The sequence below is a fragment of the Mobula birostris genome, chromosome 6, assembly GCF_030028105.1.
Source record: "Mobula birostris isolate sMobBir1 chromosome 6, sMobBir1.hap1, whole genome shotgun sequence".
Classification (NCBI taxonomy): domain Eukaryota; kingdom Metazoa; phylum Chordata; class Chondrichthyes; order Myliobatiformes; family Myliobatidae; genus Mobula; species Mobula birostris.
Genome location: NC_092375.1, coordinates 39,837,058 through 39,857,365, shown reverse-complemented (window position 1 = coordinate 39,857,365; position 20,308 = coordinate 39,837,058). Strand labels below are relative to the sequence as shown.

Genomic DNA, 20,308 nt, shown 5'->3' with positions numbered 1-20,308 from the left:
AGGTGTACAAGACTTAGGTTAGGCCATTGTACATGTATTTTATGCAGATCTAATCGTAACATCATAGGAAGGAAATGTAGTCTTTGGGGAGGGTGTCGAAGAGGTGCACAGGGATGTTGCCTGGATTGGAGTGTATTAACTATTAGAAATGTTGGAAAAACATGGATTGTTTTCTCTGGAGCTTTGAAGGCTGAGGGGCAACCAGATAGAAATATATAAAATTATGAAAAGTATAGAATTAGTAGATAGTCAGTCTTTTTTAAAAAATGGATTCTTTTGAGGTTTCTTTGTTTTGTGGCTGCCTGTGAGGGGAAAAATCCTTACAAGCAGCCACAAAATTTATACGTACTTTGATAATAAATGTACTTTGAACTTTGAAATTTGAGAGGGAGAAAGCTTAAAGGAGGTAGCCAAGGCAAGTTTTATTTTTGTTTATACAGATGGTGATAAGTGTCTGGAACTTGCCTGCAGGAGTGGTGGTAGAAGTAGATATAATATCAATATTTATTAGACATTTAGACAGGCATCTGAATAGGCAGGGAAAAGAAGGATATGGACCATGTGCAGACAGATGGGATTAATTCAAATGGGCTTGTTCCTGTGCTTTTTTATGTTCTATGTAAAGAAATGGACCTTCGTTCTTCACAGCCCATGACATGAGCATAGGTACAAAACAAATGGAAGAGGGGGAAGAAAAACGCATGCATTATGTCATTCTGTAATGATAGAGATTTGCATTAAATGTGCAGGATACTCTTGAAAGTTATTAAGGACTTTGTGATGGAGCACAAATCTCAGTTTTGAGTAAGATTCAATGCCAAGACCTTGCATTGGCTTTTTCAGTGTCTGGAGAAGGGATGTAGTTAACAGCAGGGATCCTAAGAAAGAAAAAAGCTTGTCCACCATTCAATAAAATCCTCAAATGTAATCATGCTGTCTCACGTGAGCCCTACAATCTTTCATTTCTTAGTGTCTAAAATATTCACCAGTCGCAGCTCAATATACTCAATAACAACTGGTATGATGAATTCCAAGGATTCATAGGTCACTGAATAGAAACGAATAACCCTCATCTAACACCCAATAATTGTGAGAGGAAGAAAATAATGCCTTAATTCTTCTTCAATGAGTTGAGAAAAATGTAACTCACTAAATACTTGATGTTTGATATCACCAGGTGATTATGGAGTTAAAGAACATGCGGATGATAAGGAAGTAAATTGATTGTCATTAGAATGCATATGCATACAAATTCTATGTGAATGGTATAATCAATAGGCAGTAAGTTCAGAAGCTGAAACAGAAGATCAGAAGCGACTCTAGAGGTGACTGCCTCCTTTTTTTTAATCTCTTCACAACTTAAAGATATGCTAGCTCTGAGTCTTACAGTTGAGAACCTGGCAATTTCAGCTCCATTAATTACTTGGATAATAAAGCAGGAGCCCGTCAGTGGTCAATCATATTAGGCTCTTTATTTGTTGGGGAGAAGATGCATTGTTTTCTTCTTTTATTGACTTTTCCTTACCTGTGGAATGAAGATGAGACAGTTGATGACTGAGGTACATACAAATATTCCACCTGCTGTAAAACCATAGGTTAGATTGGGCCAAGAATCCAAGAATCTGGTAACAGGAATGATTATTCCTGTAGTGAACATGACCAAGTAAACTCCCACCATGATGATGATGGTCTGGTTTACAGGGGGAGAGCTGACTTTGCTAGTTAAACCAGCTAAGTATGTGCCATATAGCAGAAGACTTCCCTGTGTGAAAAAGAATAAATCATTGTCAGTACCATGTCGTTATTCTCCCAGAATTAAATAATATAATCTGATTAATGCTACAAAATAATGAAAACCTATTGGACTAGATTACAATGTGATAATAAATGTTTACATATGGATGGCGCAATTAAAAAGCAATTCCGACTGTAAGATGTTTCATGCCCCATATTACCTGTTCAAATGCTGCAGAGAAAGTCATGTTTGAGAAGAAAGCAGAGTAGTTGAAACACTTACAGTACATATTCATGGATATGAAATATTTGCTTGAGATAAAAGGAAGTGAAGCAGCACAAAGTGATATGTGAGAGGTGGCTGGAGAATGAGTTACAGCAGTCACTGGAGGCATGCTAACAGGTATGAGAAACTGAACTGTATAAGTAATAGAGACACACTTTAATAATAACTAGTGGCAAACTAAAAACAATAGAAAAATGAGTGTGAGTCTTTATTAGTGGTGGAATTTTTATTGGGCTGCAGTTTAAATATTTAAAGGTACCTGATATGACTAGAAGACCATTGGGCCAGTTACGTGTGAGGGTGGACAGCTTGGATAGCAATCCCAGTAGCAGATGGATTAAGGCCATGACCTGAGACATAGGTAACCTTTGTGATGGAGGCATTTGGAGTGAGAAATTCAGCTCAAACAGATACCAAGATGGTGAACATATAATTAAATATAAACAGCAACCATCTGGTTAGATTATGGCTGCTCTTTTCCCTCAATTCCATTTTCTTGCCCATTCCATTCTCCCTGGTTTTCCCTTGGGTTTATTTCAAGTGCAAAAATCCGTTGGCCTTTGCCTTGATTATTCTTGATGGCTGAACATCAGACTCTTCGGAAGCAATTCTAGATTTGCATCACACTGGGTAAAGAACTTTCTCATCAACACGATTTTAAGTGGCTTATCCCAAGAAAAAAACCCACCAAATTCTATAGAAATCCACTAGGGGAATTTTATATATTTCACATGCAATCACTTCTCATTTTTAACGTTACCAAATGCGGATCAATCCTGTTCAATCTGTCCTTATGAGTCAACATTCCCAACCCATGAAAATTATCCAAGGAATTCAATCTAGTGAACCTATGCTTCACCACCTCCAAGACGTAGAGATTGGTCAAGGTCCTTAATTTCCACGGAGGTTATTGTTTTATTACATGTTTCCACACACATTAAATTATAACCTGGGTTGTACCTAATTAGTTATCATGGTTATGTTAGCATGACCTTGGAAGATACAAATTCTCTACAGAAGTTATTGGTGAAATGCATTGGCAAAGTTCAGAACATTTTTATTGACCTGTCCTTCAAATATTAGCCAAATAGCTAAACAAATAGTTGGTCTTCCAGGACAGATTGCCTGGTTTGAAAATGATTTTTTCCACTTCTCGCCTTGCATTTGGATATGTGAATTGAGGATGCATCTAAATTAAGGCAAACTGTGTGGAGCAGAATCTGGGAGAAGGGATGGTCAGGGAGAGGAGGGGGGTAGACAGCTTTGAGATGGGCCTGTGCAAATCTTAAATTAATATCCTGTTAAGTTTCTTGAGATGATTAAGATGACAAGTGACCATTGTTCATTGACTACAGTTGTGCCTTCAATACTGTTATTCCAAGCAAACTCATCACCAAACTTCAGTTAATGCCTCCCTCTGCAAATGGATCTTTAATGTTCTGATTGACAGATTACAATTAGTAAGGATACACAGCAACACCTCTGCCACCATTATTCTCATCACTGGTGTTCCTTTGCCTCAGCTCCCTACCCTAATCCCACTGTGGGGGGCTTTATCTCAAATAATAATGAGTCGAAGTACTGGAAGGAGGTAGAGAGCTTAGTGACATGTTCAGGCAGAACTGTTCCCATTTCTCCTTCAGCTCCTCCCATTTTCTCTAAACTCAAGGGGCAGCCATGGGCACCTGCATGGGCCCCAGCTATGCCTGCCATTTTGTTGGTGATGTGGAACAGTACCTATTTCAAGCATTCCCTGAAAATATTCCCCAACTCTTCCTGCACTACTTTGATGACTACATTTGTGCTGCTTCATGCAGCCATGCTGAACTCGTCCATTTCAACTTTGCCTCCAACTTCCACCTGCTCTGAAATTTACTTGGTCCATTCTGACACCTCTTTCACCTTTCTTGATCTCTCTGTCTCCATCTCCGGAGACAAACTGTCTACCAACCTGTCTGATAAACCTACTGATTCTAATGGCTATCTTGACTACACCTCTTTTCACCCCGTGTCCTGTAAAAATGCTATTCCTTTTTCTCAGTTCCTCTGTCTCTGCTGGGTCTATTTCCAGGATGAGGCTTCCTTTACCAGGACATCCAAGATGTCCTTCTTCAAAGAACGGGGTTTCTTTCCAACACCATTGATGCTGACCTTACCCACTTCTTCTCCATTTCCTGGATATCTGCGCTGACTCCACATTCCTGCTGCCTTAACAGGGATAGAGTTCCTTTTTCCCTCACCTAACACCTCATGAGCCTTTGCATCCAACATATCATTCTCCACAACTTTTGCTATCTTCAACAGGATCCTACCACCAAACCCATCTTTACCACCCAACTCTCTGCTTTCCACAGGGAACATTCTCTCTGTGATTCCCTTGTCCTTTCCCAGTAATCTCCCTCCTGGCACATATTCCTGCAAGCGATAGGTATGCTATACCTGCCTATTTACCTCCTCCCGTGCCTCTATTCAGGGTCCCAAACAGTCCTTCCAGGGGAAGCAACACTTAGCCTGCAAATATTTTGGCGTTGTCTATTGTATCCGGTGCTCCTGATGCAGCCTACACTGGTGAGACCTGACATAAACTGGGGGACCCCTTTGTCAAGCAGCACTGCTCCATCCACCAAAAGAGGAATTTTCCAGTGGCCAACCATTTTAATTCCTATCCTCATTCCTGTTCCGACATGTCGGTCCATGGTCTCCTCTTTAGTCACGATGAGGCCAGTCTCAAGGTGGAGGAGCAACACTTCATATTCCATCTAGGTAGCCTCTAACCCAATGGCACGACCATCCATTTCACCTCCAGTAAATTTTTTCCCCTCCCTATTCCCTCTCCTTCTATTTCCCAATCTTATCTCTTCTCTTCAGCCACCTATCGCCTCACCCTGGTGCCCCTCTTTCTTCCTTCTTTCCAACTGTCCATTCTCCTATCAGATTCCTTCCCCTCCAGCCCTTAACCTTTCCCAACCACCTGGGTTCACTTATCACCTTCTAGCTAATTCTCCTTCCTCTCCCTCACCATTTTATTCTGGTGTCATCCCCCTGAGAAAGGGTCTCGGCTCAAAATGTCAACTGCTTGTTCATTTCCATTGATGCTGCTTGACCTGCTGAGTTCCTCCAGCATTTTGTGTGTGTTGCTTAGTGACATGGTGTCATGACAACCATCTTTCCCTTGATATCAACAAAACAAGAGAGCTGGTTATTGAATTCAGAAAGGGGCATGGTGCATGTGCCGCTGTCTACAGTACATCAATAGTGCTGAGGGTGAGGGATTCCAGTTCCTAGGTGTGAACATAACAATGGCTTTTTGGGTCCAAACATGTTGATGACACAGCAAAGAAAGCTCTCCAATGCTTCTACTTCCTCACAAAGATCAAGACATTCGGCATGCCCACGCTAGCTCTGATCAATTTTTATTGATCCACCATGGAAAGAATTCTGTCTGAATGAATAATGGGTTACTGCTCTGCATGTGACCACAAGAAACTGCAGAGACTTGTGGGTACAGCTCAGCACATCACAAGAACCAGCCTCCCCTCTATGGACTCTGTCTATACTTCTTTCAACCTCAGTAAAGCAAAGACCCTACTCACCCCTGGCATTTCCTCTTCTCCCTCTCCTATTGGGCAGAAGATATAAAACTCAAATAACCTTTCACTGGCTCAAGGACAGCTTTTATCCCACTGATATCAGACTCTTGAATGGACCTTTTGTATGATAAGATGGACTCTTGACCTCACAATCTACCTCATTATCATCTTGTACTTTACCATTTACCCACACTGCACTTTTTGGTAGCTTTTACACTTTATTCTTCATCGTTCTTGTTTTACTTTATTTTAGCTCAATGCTCTGTGTAATGATTAGATCTGTATAAACAGTATTGAAGACAAGCTTTTCACTGTATCTTGATACAGGTGACAATAATAAGCCAATACCAATAAACAGTGGATAACTTTTGGTTATAAAGTTAAAACTTAATGAAGTAACATCATGGAAATATCACTACAAATGTGGCATAACAGTATTTATCTGGAGAATTTTTGGAGGCAGCCCAGGCTTGATATTGGGCGTGCCTTTGGATAGTTACAATGACATTTGCATGTTACGGAGAAGCTGTAAACAGAATGTGTAAAAATAGTCAGATGGAAGATAACAATGGTGAAGGAGAAGGAGGCAAATGCTTTCAAAAGCTTCAGAAAATTTGTGGAAAATTAGTGTGCTGTTGTCAGATTAAGAATCAAACCATGGCAGATTCTAGAAATCCTAAATAAAAAGTGGGATTGCTAAAAAAAATACACAACAAATCTGTAAGTTTTAGTAGAACAAAGAGAATAAGTGTTAAAATTTAAGATTATTAACATTTATCAGAAATGGCCAATTCAGACACAAATTGGAAAGGTCATGGACTGTTGAATTTTAAGGACTTTATTGCATTATATTGGAAGGTGAAATACTGTTCCTCGAGCTTATGTAGGGTTTCATTGGAATGGTACAAGATACCAAAGATGTACAATGGATATGAACAGAGAAATAAAAAAGACAGGCAATTGGAAGCCCAGGATCACCCCTGAAGATTGATTGGGGTGTTCTGTGAAGTCATCCCTAAATCAGAAACACCTTGGCAAATATTAGGTCTGTCATGGTCAAACCATTACAATGCAACGTGGTGCGGTTTAATTTTCATTTTACAAAAAAAAAGTCAACATAAACAATTAACTTGAGTAACATAAGATGGCAGAAGGTCGGTCGAACAGAATGCACGGTAAAATCAATTAGGAAGTAGTAACTGAACCAGAGTAACAGCTTGTTGTGAAGTGTTCCTATTTCACCAATGGCACTGGGGGTGAAGCTGAACAAATCCGGGATTATAAACTGGAACCAGAAAGATTAAAATCTCATAGAACTCCAAATTGTATACTGTGTAAACAGCAGAGAAAGCCACCGGCCCTACCTTTCCTGGCCTACCTGTGATGCTATTCCCACATGACACTGTTGGCACAATGCCCAAGGAAACAACTTAGTTGTACAAATGAATGCTGAGAGGGTGTCTCATACCTTATCAGGTTAACCACATCTGCATGACATAAAATAATTGAAGAATGAACTTAACTCCACTGCCATAGATGCAGCCTAACCTGCTGAGTACTTCTAGCATTTTCTGTTTATATTCCCATGGTTGACCTCCCCTCAACCCTGAGACAGATAACAAAAAAAAAACAATCCCAAGCTTGAGATTTCAAAGAACAAGAATGGGGGGAAAAAAGACAAATTCTTACCTTCAGAAGTGAAATGAGAATAATCCAGATGTCTGTGTAATGAGAAGCACAACTTTTCATCATTGTGGCAGAATAAGAAAGAGTTTTTTCAATTGCCTGTGGAATAAGAAATCATCCAGAAGAAAAAATGAGGAAATATGGAACACAATCTGACTTGTTTGTTTTCCATCCTGCCTGTAAAACACTTAGGAGATTGACTAATTTGAAACAAAATTAAAATAGTTTCACAAATTACATCTTATTTTTCCTTATAAACAATTGGAATCACTACCATTAAAATGCATTTTGAAAGTTTTCATTCTTTAAATGAGCACTGAAATTGGAAGTTTTTATTACCTTTATTTCTGCGTTTAAGGACTGAATACATTCCAGTGGATCAGCAATGCCCCATGTCAGCAGAACCAGTATATCCAAGCCAATTACTCCAGCTACCATTCCCAATAATTGAATGTCTTTGATTATCTGAAAGGCAAAGCAAATTTGGTTCATTGCATCTCAAAAACCTGAAAGCCCAATTTGTTACATCAGAAACTGGAATAGAAGCATTAAGCTATTACTAAAATAAGAATGGAATGTGCCAGAAATAATCAGCAGACCAGGCAGTATACGGGATTAATGGGCCACAATGATTGCCAGGCAATTGTCACACTTGGGAATTAGGCCTCAGTCTGCAGATCATATGCCTTTATCCTAGGTCATCCTGATGGCTTTTTGCTGGAGGCCTTTATGCCTGGTTGTGAATGTCTCTGATAATAAGACACTTAAAATAGATTCAAATTAATGTAAAAATTAGCAATACATTAAAGAGTGAAATTATTTTGAAACACATTTCATTGATATAAAATGATGAAAATGTTAATATAAATGAAATTATTAATTCTTTTAAAAATTCCAGTTCAGCTACCCAGCCTCTCGATTCAGCACAGGAGCCCTAAGCATGGTACCAGTGTCAAGGACAGAGACCGAGCAGCAGGTCACAGGCACAGCATCTGACCTCCAGTGTATTCTTAACGTAAGTACTCCCTGAAGAGGAGCAAATTCTGGCCACTGTCAGAGATTGCTCACCTTCTGCGATATTCTTTAAATTATGTGAGATTTTTTATTCAGCTCATGTGCCAATTGCAGCTTTTTCAGTGCTTTTCCTGCCTATTTCTATACCAATTAATCTAAACCTTAGTAAACTTGAGGCTCCTTTATAACAATACCTACAGTTTGTGTGCGAAAAGTCTTTCCAATTTTCACCTTTAATTATTTTTGTAAAATATAGGCAACTAACAAATTAGACAAAGGAGCAGATTGGGCCATTCAGCCCATTGAGTCTGCTCAGCTGACTATTCGATCATGGTTGATTTATTTTTCCTCTCAATCCCATTCTCCTGCCTTCTCCACATCTTTGATGCTCTTCCTAATCAAGAATCTATCTATCTCCACTTTAAAAGTACTCAACTGCCTCCACAGCTGTCAGTGGCAATCAACTCCACAGATTCACCAAACTTTGCTAAAGAAATTCCTTCTCATCTCTGTCCTAAAGGAACACCCTTCTATTCTGAGGCTGGTCCCAGACTCTCCACCTATTGAAAATGTTCTCTCGATGTCCACTCATCCATGTCTTTCAACATTTGGTACGTTTCAGTGAGATTCGCTCATTCTTCTAAACTCCAGTGCGTACAGGCCCTGAGCCATCAAACACTCCTCATACATTAACCCTTTCATTGTTGGGATCATTCTTGTAACCTCCTCTGGATCCTCTCCAATGCCAGCACATTCTTCTGTAGGTTTGGGGCCCAAAACGGTTCACATTACTCCTAATGTGGTTTGACCAATGCCTTATAAAGTCTCAGCATTACATCCTTGCTTTTATATTCCAGTCCTTTAAAAATGAATGTTAACATTACATTTCCCTTCCTTACTACCGACTTAATCTCCAAGTTAATCTTTAGGCAATCTTACACGAAGACTCCCAAAGCCCTTTGCACTCTCGATTGATTAATTTTCTCTCCATTTAGAAAACATTTTACGCCTTCCTTCTACCAAACATGACTATGCGCTTCACTATGCTATATTCCATCTGCCATTTCTTTGACCATTCTCCTAATCTGTTCAAGTCCTTCTGCAAACTTCCTGCTTCCTTAGCACTACCTGCCCCTCCCCCATTTATTTTGTATCATCTGCGCACTTGGCCACAAAGCAATCAATTCCGTCATCCAGATCAGTAATATATAACATGAAAAGCAGTGGACCCAGCACTAACCCCTGCAAAACACTACAAGACACCAGCACTCAACAAGAAGAGTCCCCCTTTATTCTCACTCTTTTCTTCTGCAGTCAGCCAATCTAGTCTGTGTTAGTATCTTTCCTGTAATGCCATGGGCTGCTATCTTGTTTAGCATCCTCATGCTCAGCACCTTGTCTAAGGCCTTCTGAAAGTCCAAGTAAACACTCCCCTTTGTCTATCCTGCTTGTTATTTCTTTAAAGAATTCCTATAGATATGACAGGCAAGACTTTCCCTTAAAGGAAACAATATTGATTTTGGCCTATTTTATCATGTGCCTCCAAGTACCCCAATACCTCACCATGAATAATACACACTAACATCTTGTGAACCACTGAATTCAGGCTAACTGGCATATAATTTCCTATGTTTGTGTGTGCCATTGACTTTAAGCCTGAGTCCCTCGAGCAACAAAGCTTGCTGCAGATGTGGTCACCAGGAACAACAATAGGGTCCACCAGCTCCCACATCTTGCACCCACAACATATAAGCTTTTCCTGCATCCCTACTCTGTTTAATAAATTGTAATTTGGTGTATTTTTATTTAACTACTATTAAAAGAAAGAATCACCTATTCCTGCCTGCTACTCATTTGTGCCTCCTCACTGAAGCCTCTCGAGACAAAGCCTCAGATTCTCACTCCTACTCCGGTCCACTCACATTATGGCCACTCCAAAGTGGACATTCCTCTTTACTGTACCTTCGTTTTATTGGCTGCCTTGCCACACAGAATGAGAGAGCGCATTGGCTCTGCAGGTAGTGCAGATGTGTGACAGCTCCGGTAACCTGGGTTCAATTCTAACCTCAGTGTGGAGTTTGCATGTGCTGCTTCTACACGTTTCCTCTGGGTGCTTTGGCTCCAACGCCTCAAAGGTATTGCAGTTGTTTGTTGAAATAGCTACCGTAATTATCCCTGGTGTGGGAAGCTGATAGGCAAGTTAGCGTGCCAATGGTCATGCAAGGGAGAGTAGTTTACCTGAAAATAAGTGAGGGGAGAGGATTGCTGGGTTTGCTCTAAGAGCTGGCATCATGGCAGAAGGAAAGAGAGAATATGAGAAATACTCAAGGCTACAAGTTTAGCTAATAATGGGAAATAAAGAAAGGGCAGAGATTTTCAGTAATCCGATCAATCTTCATGTTGGAAGATATTAAACACATACCAATATACAGATAGATTATCAAGGTATAGTGGGGAGGATGAACTTAAAGCAATCTGTTGTGCACAATTTATTTTATCTTATGTCACTGGACATGGTATAATCTGGAGGCGAGGGGTGTGGAGAGGATATAAGATAGAACTACTATAAATCATAAAAATACTGGTCATTTTTTTTCTTTATTCTAATTTGCCAGAAAAATATCAAAAGATGAAAACAAACATTGTTAGTGAAATATAGTGGAAGGACAAAACAGCAGAATCATTGGCCTACTCCTCCTTTGGTAGGCCTTGGGGGTCAAAGTTGACTTACATCAATTTTGTGGATTCTGTTGTGGCAAAGGATGTTAGTGTTGGAACCATGGACTTCCACGGATGGTGCAAGAGATGTTTGGTGGGGTGGGGGGTGTGGGCAGATGGATATCTGAAGTGGTGTGGTAGAGTCCTGCATGCTCCTGATATGTGGCTTCAAACTCCTCAATATTCTCCCAAATGCGTCCTCTCCACTTTGAGTGCTCCCATTTCTTTAAGATGTTGCATTTTCTTTAAGAATCTTTAAATATCTTTTATCTGGCCACCTGCTCTTGGAATGCAATTCCCTCAAAATCCCAGCCATGAAATGATGCCTTTGATGCCAGAAATTCTTTTACTCAGCTCCCACATATCACAAAACTAAAGATTAAGATTTTAAAAAGAGAAAGGGGGAAAGAAGCACCACACCAAGACTGCAGAAACCATGGCATTATTCACTATCAGTGATATTTCACTCAGTTTTGAAGTAAATGTTTAATGTTATTTGTACATTGAATTCTCTATGGCTATAAATAAATTTTCAGCCTGGTGTTTGAGGATTAATGTACAACACATAAGCCAATGTCCAGATGGTAATGGCGATCTGTACCCATTTAATCACTTTTGAAGTTATTTACATAGGGATCCATTGCCATTGACAATTAGTGCTCATTGATGACACCACTTTGACTTTGGGTTAGACAACACAAGAATCTTGACACCAAGAGAAGCTAGTTTGCAATTCTCTGTACAGCAAATTGAGGCTGTCAAAAAGAAGAGTATATTGTACTGCATCTCTTGTATTTCTGTTCTTATTTCTGTCGTTGTACTAGCAAGGACCCCCCATGAGTTTGCTGACACATTTCATTCGCCAATTGTTGTTGTATTTTAAACATCAAATTGAAATAGGTGAATTCTCCTCGTTTATCTCCTTGCTATAAACTTCATGCAGTTAATCTGGGTCACGGGGGCTGACGTGGTTGCTTACCACTCTCTTCTCAGGGATTCGTTGTGTGAAAATTTTGTAGAGCCGCCAGGTCTTCCCCAATATGGGTCCAAATATCAAAGAGATTCCAATGCAAAGTGCCCAGATGCGAATCTGTAATTTAAGTTGAGGCTTCTGTTCAAACAAAATCTTCTGAAACTAACAATATCTATGACTAAAGCCAGTTCAGCGTACAACCGCAGAAATGAGGTAAATGTTTTAATCTCTCAACCAATGTAGCTTTTCTTGACGTTTTTTCAGACACCTAAAAAGTAAACATACAGGTTGGCATGTAGGAATAAACTACTATTCTCACTGCAAGACTTCATTGACATGTGTTACATGCACTGTGGTTGCAGTTCTGTCTGTCCCTTCACATCGATGATGACGGAGGACGAGAGACAGCAGACTCGATGGGCCAAATGGCCTGCTTCTGCTCCTATATCTTATGGTCTTATGAATATGACAATGGCCTTGATGGCAGTAGAGCTGAGATTCAGCAGATAACAAAGCAAAGTTAAACTCTGGATTAACATGGATCACTTCCATGAGAAACAGTGAATTAGCTGCATTAAGGTAATCCAATATATTTCATATTTACTACGCCCTCCCCAACCCACCATTGCTTTATTGATAAATATATATTTTATATTTAACGAGGATGTCATGAACAAAGCAAACACAAATAGAGAAATAATGTATGAGATCATGAAAAGGCAACGTTAACTTCATTGGATATGTGATTAGGAAAGAGGAGTGAGAATGCACGGTAATTATGTGAAAGATTGAAGGGAAGAAAGCAAGAGGAAGACAAAGACAAATGATGATGGAGACAGCAGCCAGAGAACTGGAAATGAATTGATCCACTTGACCCAAAACAGGAGTGTGTGGGCCATGGCAGTCAAAGCTCAAACTGGGCATGGCACCTGATGATGATGATGATATATTTAATATTACTATAACCCTAACCCTCATTGCTTTATTTATAAACATCTATTCATTAATTATTATGGTTGCTGGTCACAAGTCATGACTTTGTCATTTTTTACTTTAACATTTACGATGGAAAGGAGCTCATGTACTAATCAAATAATGCCGACATTTTGTGGTGAAAAGCATACTGCAGTTGCAGATCCCTGGCCACTGGATGGTGATGTTGCACTAGGCAATGAGTGAAAATTCCTCAGCTTTTGTGGAGCACTTGGGGATCCCAATCACTTCACAAAAAAATACACTAACATTGCTCAAAAATATTTCTTTCTTGCAGACCTAAAATTGCAGGAGATTGCTGGGGCTCTGATGGAGACTCTTGTATCTTCATTAGCCATGGGTGAGGTACCAGAAGACTGGAAGATACTTAATGTTGTCCCTTCTTCAAAAAGGACAGCAAAGATTACAGCTGGATATGAGATGGCAAACCAAATGCCAGTGGTAGAGAGGTTGTTGGAGAGATTCTGGGGACAGGATTTGTATTCACTTGGAAAGATTGGGACTAAATGAAAGAGATCAGCGTGATTTATGTAGGAGAGGTCATGTCTCAGAAACCTGACTGAGTGATTTGGGGAGGTAACCATGGTGACAGATAAAGGCAGGGTGGTAAAGGTTGTCCATGTGGCCTTAAGTTAAGGCTTCTGACAAGGCCTTACATGGTAGGTTTGTCAGTAAGTTTAAGATACAGGGGATATATGTGGAGTGTTGGGGACATCATCCAAAATTTGCTTGGTGATAGGAGGCAGAGAGGAGTGTGGATTTGTGTTTTTTGACTGGAAATCTGAAGCGAGTGGTGTGCTACAGATATATATTGGTGTATATTGATAGATACAGTATATATGATTGACAGATAAGAATGTAGGGGGTTGATTAGTAAGTTCCCAGACAACACAAAAATTGATAGAGCCATAGATAACAAAGAAGATTGCTTAAAGATACAATGAAACATAGGTCAGCTGGAAAGTTGGGAGGAGTGGTAGCAGATGGAATTTACTGTAGACAAGTAATACTCTTTACAAGGTCAAGTTCTTATAGGGCATTCAGAGTAAACGGCAGGGACTATTGGAGCTAATGTAGAGAGGGATCTTGTGCTGCAAATTCATGGCTATCTGCAAATGGCAGCAGAAATGGATAGGGTAGTGAAAAAAGCATTTGTTAAGCTTGTACTCACAGGCCAAGGCATCAAGTATAAACGTTGGGATGTCACATTGCAGTTGTACGTACAAAACAATGGTTAACCACACTTGGAGCATACTGTATGGTTCTAGTCACCACACTACAGGAAGGACAGAGTCGCAATAGAGGGATTAGAGAAAAGATGCACCAGGATGTTGTCTTTGATGGAGGACAGTTTTTTGGTGGGATTGGATAGGGTGGGTCTAACATAGGAGGCTGAAATGTGATCTTACAACATTATGAGGAACGTGGATAATCACAATCCTCCTCTCAGGGCAGGGTAGTCCAAAATGAGAGGACACAAGCTTGTGGAAGGGGAGAAATTTAAAGGAGAATTGAGAAATGAGTTTTTCCACACAGGGAGTGGTGAATATTTGAAATGGGTTGCCAGAGGAAGTAGTGAAGGCAGATACCACTAAAATGTTCAAAAAGCATTGAGGCAGGTACTTCGATAGCAAGAAGCAGACAAATACGGATTTAGGATAGGCAAATGGGTTTAGTGTAGATAGGCATCACGGTTGGTATGGATGAGATGGCAGTGAGAAGCTGCTTCTGGGATGTACATGTACATTTCCATATTCCTCCTTATTTTGGACCTGAAGCAGTTCTGGTGTGCTCACTGGAACACCGTGATCTGTTCTCAGCTGGATGCTCACATTTTTTGAGTATGCCGTCCAACCTAGCTTCTCACATCTATTTCTCAGTCAAACCTCCCTGTTTCCAAATGCAAGAACATTTACCCAAGCGTTGGTTGCTGCTATTTTCTCACATTGTTGCCTCCCGCCTCCAGCTGCTGTATCCCCCCAGCCTGCACTCCAGCAGAGTGTCGTAACTCATTACCCTGCTGCACTGTTCCTGCTCATGCTGCTGTCTTGTCCAAACACAGAACCAACTACCGCTGCCCAAGGCAACACATGCTTTGGGTCTGAAGCCTGAACCTTATTCAACAGTTGATCCAGAGCTATAGAGTCATGGAGTACTACATCACAAAAACAGGCCTTTTGGCCCATCTAGTCTGTGCTAACCTGTTATTCTGTCGACTCCCACCTGGACCATAGCCCTCCATACCCCTCCCATCCATGTACCTATCCAAACTTCTCTTAAATGTTCCAATCGAACCCACATCCACCACTTCTGCTGGCAGCTCATTCCACACTCACACCACAATCTGAGTGAAATAGTTGCCCCTCAGGTTCCTCTTAAACATTTCACCTTTCACCCTTATCCTGTGACCTCTAGTTCTAGTTTCACCCAACCTCAGTGGAAAACTCCTGCTTGCACTTTATCTATCTATCTGTACCTGTCGTAATGTTGTGTTTCTCTATCAAATCTCCCCTCATTCTCTGACACTCCATGGAAAAATGTCCTAACCTATTCAACCTATCCCTATGACATCCACAATTTTTCTTTGTACTCTTTCAATCTTACTGATATCTTTCCAGCAGCAAGATGCCCAAATGTAGTTTCTCTCCAAACAGACCAGGTTTGGGGAGTGGTTTTTCGATATACACTTGATCTCCTCTGCTGTATGAAGTTGTGAATTGGCTGCTATACTTTGCAAGACTGACATTCAATGGATCGCTATTTGTTTTGATTTTGGTCACCTCCCCACAAGTTTGTTAATTTACTAGTAGTTGGTTTACTGTTTTAATTTGCTGTCACTAAATGTATTAAATGCAAGTGGCTATGGTTATATTAATTAAATAATACTTCACTGCCTGCATTATGACAGGGGCTGATTTCTATGGAAGTGTTGTCATATTTCTTTAACTGTAACCTTTCACTCTATGAGCAATTGGCCATTCAATTCTGAAAAAGGCAGAAGTATGTTTTTTTATTTTTACTCATTATTGGCTTGAAAGGAGACGGGGAGAGGGCAGGCAGGAGATTTGGGCTGAGAGAAAAAATGGATCAGCCATGATGAAATGGCAGAGCAGACTCGATGGGCCAAATGGCCTATTTCTGCTCCTATATGTTATGGTTTTATAGTCTAATGGTTTGGAGGGGTCACTGGCAAGTGAGATATCTAACCCCCATTCCTAATTGCCTTCAAAAATGTAATTGTTAACTACTGTGATTTTAATAAGGATTATGATCCAGAGAACATCTGACCCTTCCAGCTGCTCTGACATTCATCAAAATATGACTGATCCCTACCCAGCTCCATCTTCCTGCACTATCCTCACATCCCTTGGTTCTTTAAACATCCTGAAATTTATCTATTTCGGACAGAGAATTCCAAAGGTATACCACCCTCTATGTGAATACGCATCTCCTCAACTCAGCTCTGAGAGTGTGCCTGCTGATTACACACTCCTCAGCCAGGTGAAGCAACTTTCTACTACATGCTTGTAAGTTTCATTAAGATTACCTCTCACTCTTCTAAACTCTATAGAGCACAAACCAAGTCTATACATTCTATGACAGGTGGCAAATGTGTCATCTCAGGAACCAGCACAGTGAATCTTCATTACCCTTCCAGGTCGTTCCTTTTTGGGTGGGGAAGTTAAAACTATACACAGTACTCCGGATGTGGTCTCACTTCTTTCATCCTGTACTCAAATCTGTTTTTAAATTAAGGTCAACTCAATATTTGCCTTAATTTTAATTAAGGCCAACTCACCATGTTGCACTGGCACGTTTGCTGTTAGTAAACATGCCATGATGCCTTTCAACATCACTTTTTCCATCACTTTTCTGTTTTGTGCACTGAAGCTTTTGATCTTGTATTTTTCGACATAATATTCTAACAGTCATCTTCAGGACCAAATTTGCTTGTCTATATTTCCTTGAAGTCTTTTTATATTCTTCTACCAGTCACAACCCTATCTAGCTTAGTACTAGCTGCAAACAATGGAAATAAGACAAATAGCTCCCTTCATAGTTTATTGACAGAAATTGTGAATAGCTGGGTCCAGAATACCAATTGCTGTGGCATCCTGTCTTTTTATAGCCTGAGAAAGGCCAGTCAATTCTCACACTTGCTTTCTGCCTGTTACGCAATTCTCAATTCAGTCTTATAATGAAAGTACACGCTTCATGTTATTCATTAGGAAATTCCAAACTTTCAATGCAGATGCAATGAAAGAACAGGAATGCATTTCCAAGTTAATAGTGTTCCCATGCACCTACTGACCTATTTTTCTAGGTACTGTAATAACATTTATGTGCTTAGCAGCAAGGCTTTTTGTGAATGTTTCACGTGTACAGCGGAGTTTTGAGATCAGAGTTCTCTGATCTCAAGTCTGGTCTCAAACACCTGCTGCCTGTGGCTATACCCATCCATGAGGAAGGTGTCAGAAGTAAATCCCAAGGGGAAATCTGGAGCTGGAGTCCCTAAGGCAGTCCTACGTTGAGTTCAATGCTGACTGGCAACTCCTGCAATGCTGCTGGGCTAAACTGTATCGGTCTCTGCAATTCCTTTGGATTCATCGACTCCCTGGAGAGGGGGAGCCTGATGCATGGACAACAGCTTGCTCTCTTATAGTGTCCTGGCTTGAACATAGACAGCTAGGACACAGCATCCTTGGTTGATCCCGACTAACAGAGGACCTCTATGTGCCAATAAACTAATCTGGCAGGGGAATGGGAACTGGGGTGACAGAGTGGAAGATCAGGTGGTTGGTTTACAAACAGAGGCACTGTGTAGTGAGACTCCTAGCAGGCGGAGGCTGATGATCAGACAAAATTACAGTCAACAGGGTGAGTTGCAATGCACTAAATTGAAAAGGGTGAATACAGGACTAAAGGCGTTATATTTGAATGCACGCTGTATATGGAATAAGGTCGGTGAATTTTGTAGCACAGTTACAGATTGACAGGTATGATGCTGAAGGCATCACTGAATCATGGCTGAAAGAACATTATAGCTGAGAGCTTAATCTCAAAGGATACACATTGTATCAAAAGGAAAGCAGAGGTGGCATATCTCTGTTGTAAAAAATGATAGTAAATCATTAGAAAGAGGTGACATAGGGATGGAAGGTGTTGAATCATTGTGGATAAAGCTAAGGAACTGCAAGGGTATAAAGATCCTGATGGGGAATTAAATCAAGACCCCCAAACAGTAGTAAGGATGTGGTCTACAAGTTACAACAGGAGATAGAAAATACATGCCAAAAAGGGCAATGTTTCAATCTTGGGGGGTTTCAATATGTAGGTATATTAGGAAAAGCAGATTGGTGCGGGATTCCAAAAGGGATATTTCTAGAATGCCTATGAGATGGCTTTTTAGAGCAGCTCATGGTTGAGTTCACTAGGGGATCAGCTATTCTGGATCGAATGTTGTGCAATGAACCGGAATTGATTGGAGAGCTTAAGGTAAAGGAACCCTTAGAGGCAAGTGATCATAACATGTTTGGATTCACCCTGAAATTTGAGAAGGAGAAGCTAAAGTCAGATGTATAAGTATTACAGTGGAGTAAAGGGAATTACAGAGACATGAGAGAGAAGTTGGCCAAAATTGATTGGAAAAGAACACTGGCAGGGATGACAGCAGAGCAGCAATGGTTGGAATTTCTGGAAGCAGTTCGGAAGGCTTTTTATATATAAAAGAGGAAGAAGAATTCTAAAGGCAAGATGACACAACCATGGCTAACAAGGGAATTCAAAGCCAACATAACAGTCAAAGGGAGGGCATATAATAGAGCAAAAATTAGTGGGAAGTTAGAAGATTGGGAAGCTTTTAAATACCAACAAAGGCAACTAAAAAAAGTCATTAAGGTAAAGATAGAATATGAAAGTAAGCTAGCTGATAATATTAAAGAAGATACCAAAAGTTTCTTCAGATATGTAAAGTGTAAAAGATGGCGAGAGTGTATATTGGACCCCTGGAAAAGGATGCTGGAGAGGTAGTAATGGGGACAAGGAAATGGCAGATGAACTGAATAAGTATTTTGCATCTGTCTTCATTGTGGAAAACACTAGCAGTATGCTGGAAGTTCCAGGTGTCAGGGGGCATGAAGTGTGTTAAGTTACCACAACTAAGGAAAAGGTTTTTGGGAAATCGAAAGGTTGGAAGGTAGATATGTCACTTGGACCAGTTGGTGTACAACACAGGGTTCTGAAAGATGTGGCTGAAGAGATTGTAGAGGCATTAGTAATGATCTTTAGAGAATTACTAGATTCTGGAATGGTTCTGGAAGACTGGAATATTGCAAATGTCACTCCACTCTTCAAGAAGGGAGGGAGGCAGAAGAAAGGAAATTATAGGCCAGTTAGTTTGACCTTAGAAGCTGGAAAGATGTTGGAATCGATTGTTAAGGATGTGGTTTTTGGGTACCTGGAGGCACATGATAAAATAGGCCAAAGTCAGCATAGTTTCCTCAAGGGAAATCTTGCCTGACAAATCCGTTGCAGTTCTTTGAGAAAATAACAAACAGGATAGACAAAGGACTATCAGTTGATGTGTACTTGGATCTTCATAAGGTCTTTGACAAGGTGCCACACATGAGGTTCCTTAACAAGCTATGAGCCCATGGTATTACAGGAAAGACTCTAGCATGGATAACGCAGTGGCTGATTGGCAAGAGGCAAAGAGTGGGAATAAAGGGAGCTTTTTCTGGCTGGCTGTCGGTGACAAGTGGTGTTTCACATGAGTCTGTGTTGGGACCAATACTTTTTACATTCTATGTCAATGATTTGGATGATGGAATTGGTGGCTTTGTTGCAAAGTTTGCAGACAATACGAAGATAGGTAGAGGGGCAGGTAGTTTTGAGAAAGTTGAGAGGCTACAGGAGGACTTAGATGAGGAGAATGGGAGTGGCAGATGGAATACAGTGTTGGGAAGTGTATGGTCATGTAGCTTGGTAGAAGAAATGAAAGAGTTGACTATTTTTAAATGGAAAGAAAATACTAAAATCTGAGGTGCAAAGGACTTGGGAGTCCTTGTGCAGGATTCCCTAAAGGTTCATTTGCAGGTTGAGTCTGTGGTGAGGAAGTCAAATGTGATGTTAGCATCCATTTCAAGAGGACTAGAATATAGAAGCAAGAATGTAATGTTAAAACTTTATAGAGCACTGGTGAGGACTCACTTGGAATGTTGTGAGCAGTTTGGGGCCCCTTATCTTAGAAAGGATGTGCTGAAACTTGAGAAGGTTTCAAAAGAGGTTCACAAAAATGATTCCAGGATTGATTGG

General features: G+C 40.4%; 1 protein-coding gene across 1 annotated transcript in view; it reads right to left on the bottom strand.

The window, feature by feature from the left end:
* gpr156 (G protein-coupled receptor 156) overlaps positions 1-20,308 on the bottom strand; it is a 33,151-nt gene that overhangs the window by 5,937 nt on the left and 6,906 nt on the right. The window contains exons 4-7 of the mRNA XM_072262241.1: positions 12,008-12,118; positions 7,636-7,761; positions 7,300-7,395; positions 1,526-1,762 (exon numbers count right to left, since the gene is read on the bottom strand). Of these exons, the coding sequence (XP_072118342.1) occupies positions 1,526-1,762; positions 7,300-7,395; positions 7,636-7,761; positions 12,008-12,118 (570 nt within the window). The remainder of the gene's footprint in view (positions 1-1,525; positions 1,763-7,299; positions 7,396-7,635; positions 7,762-12,007; positions 12,119-20,308) is intronic.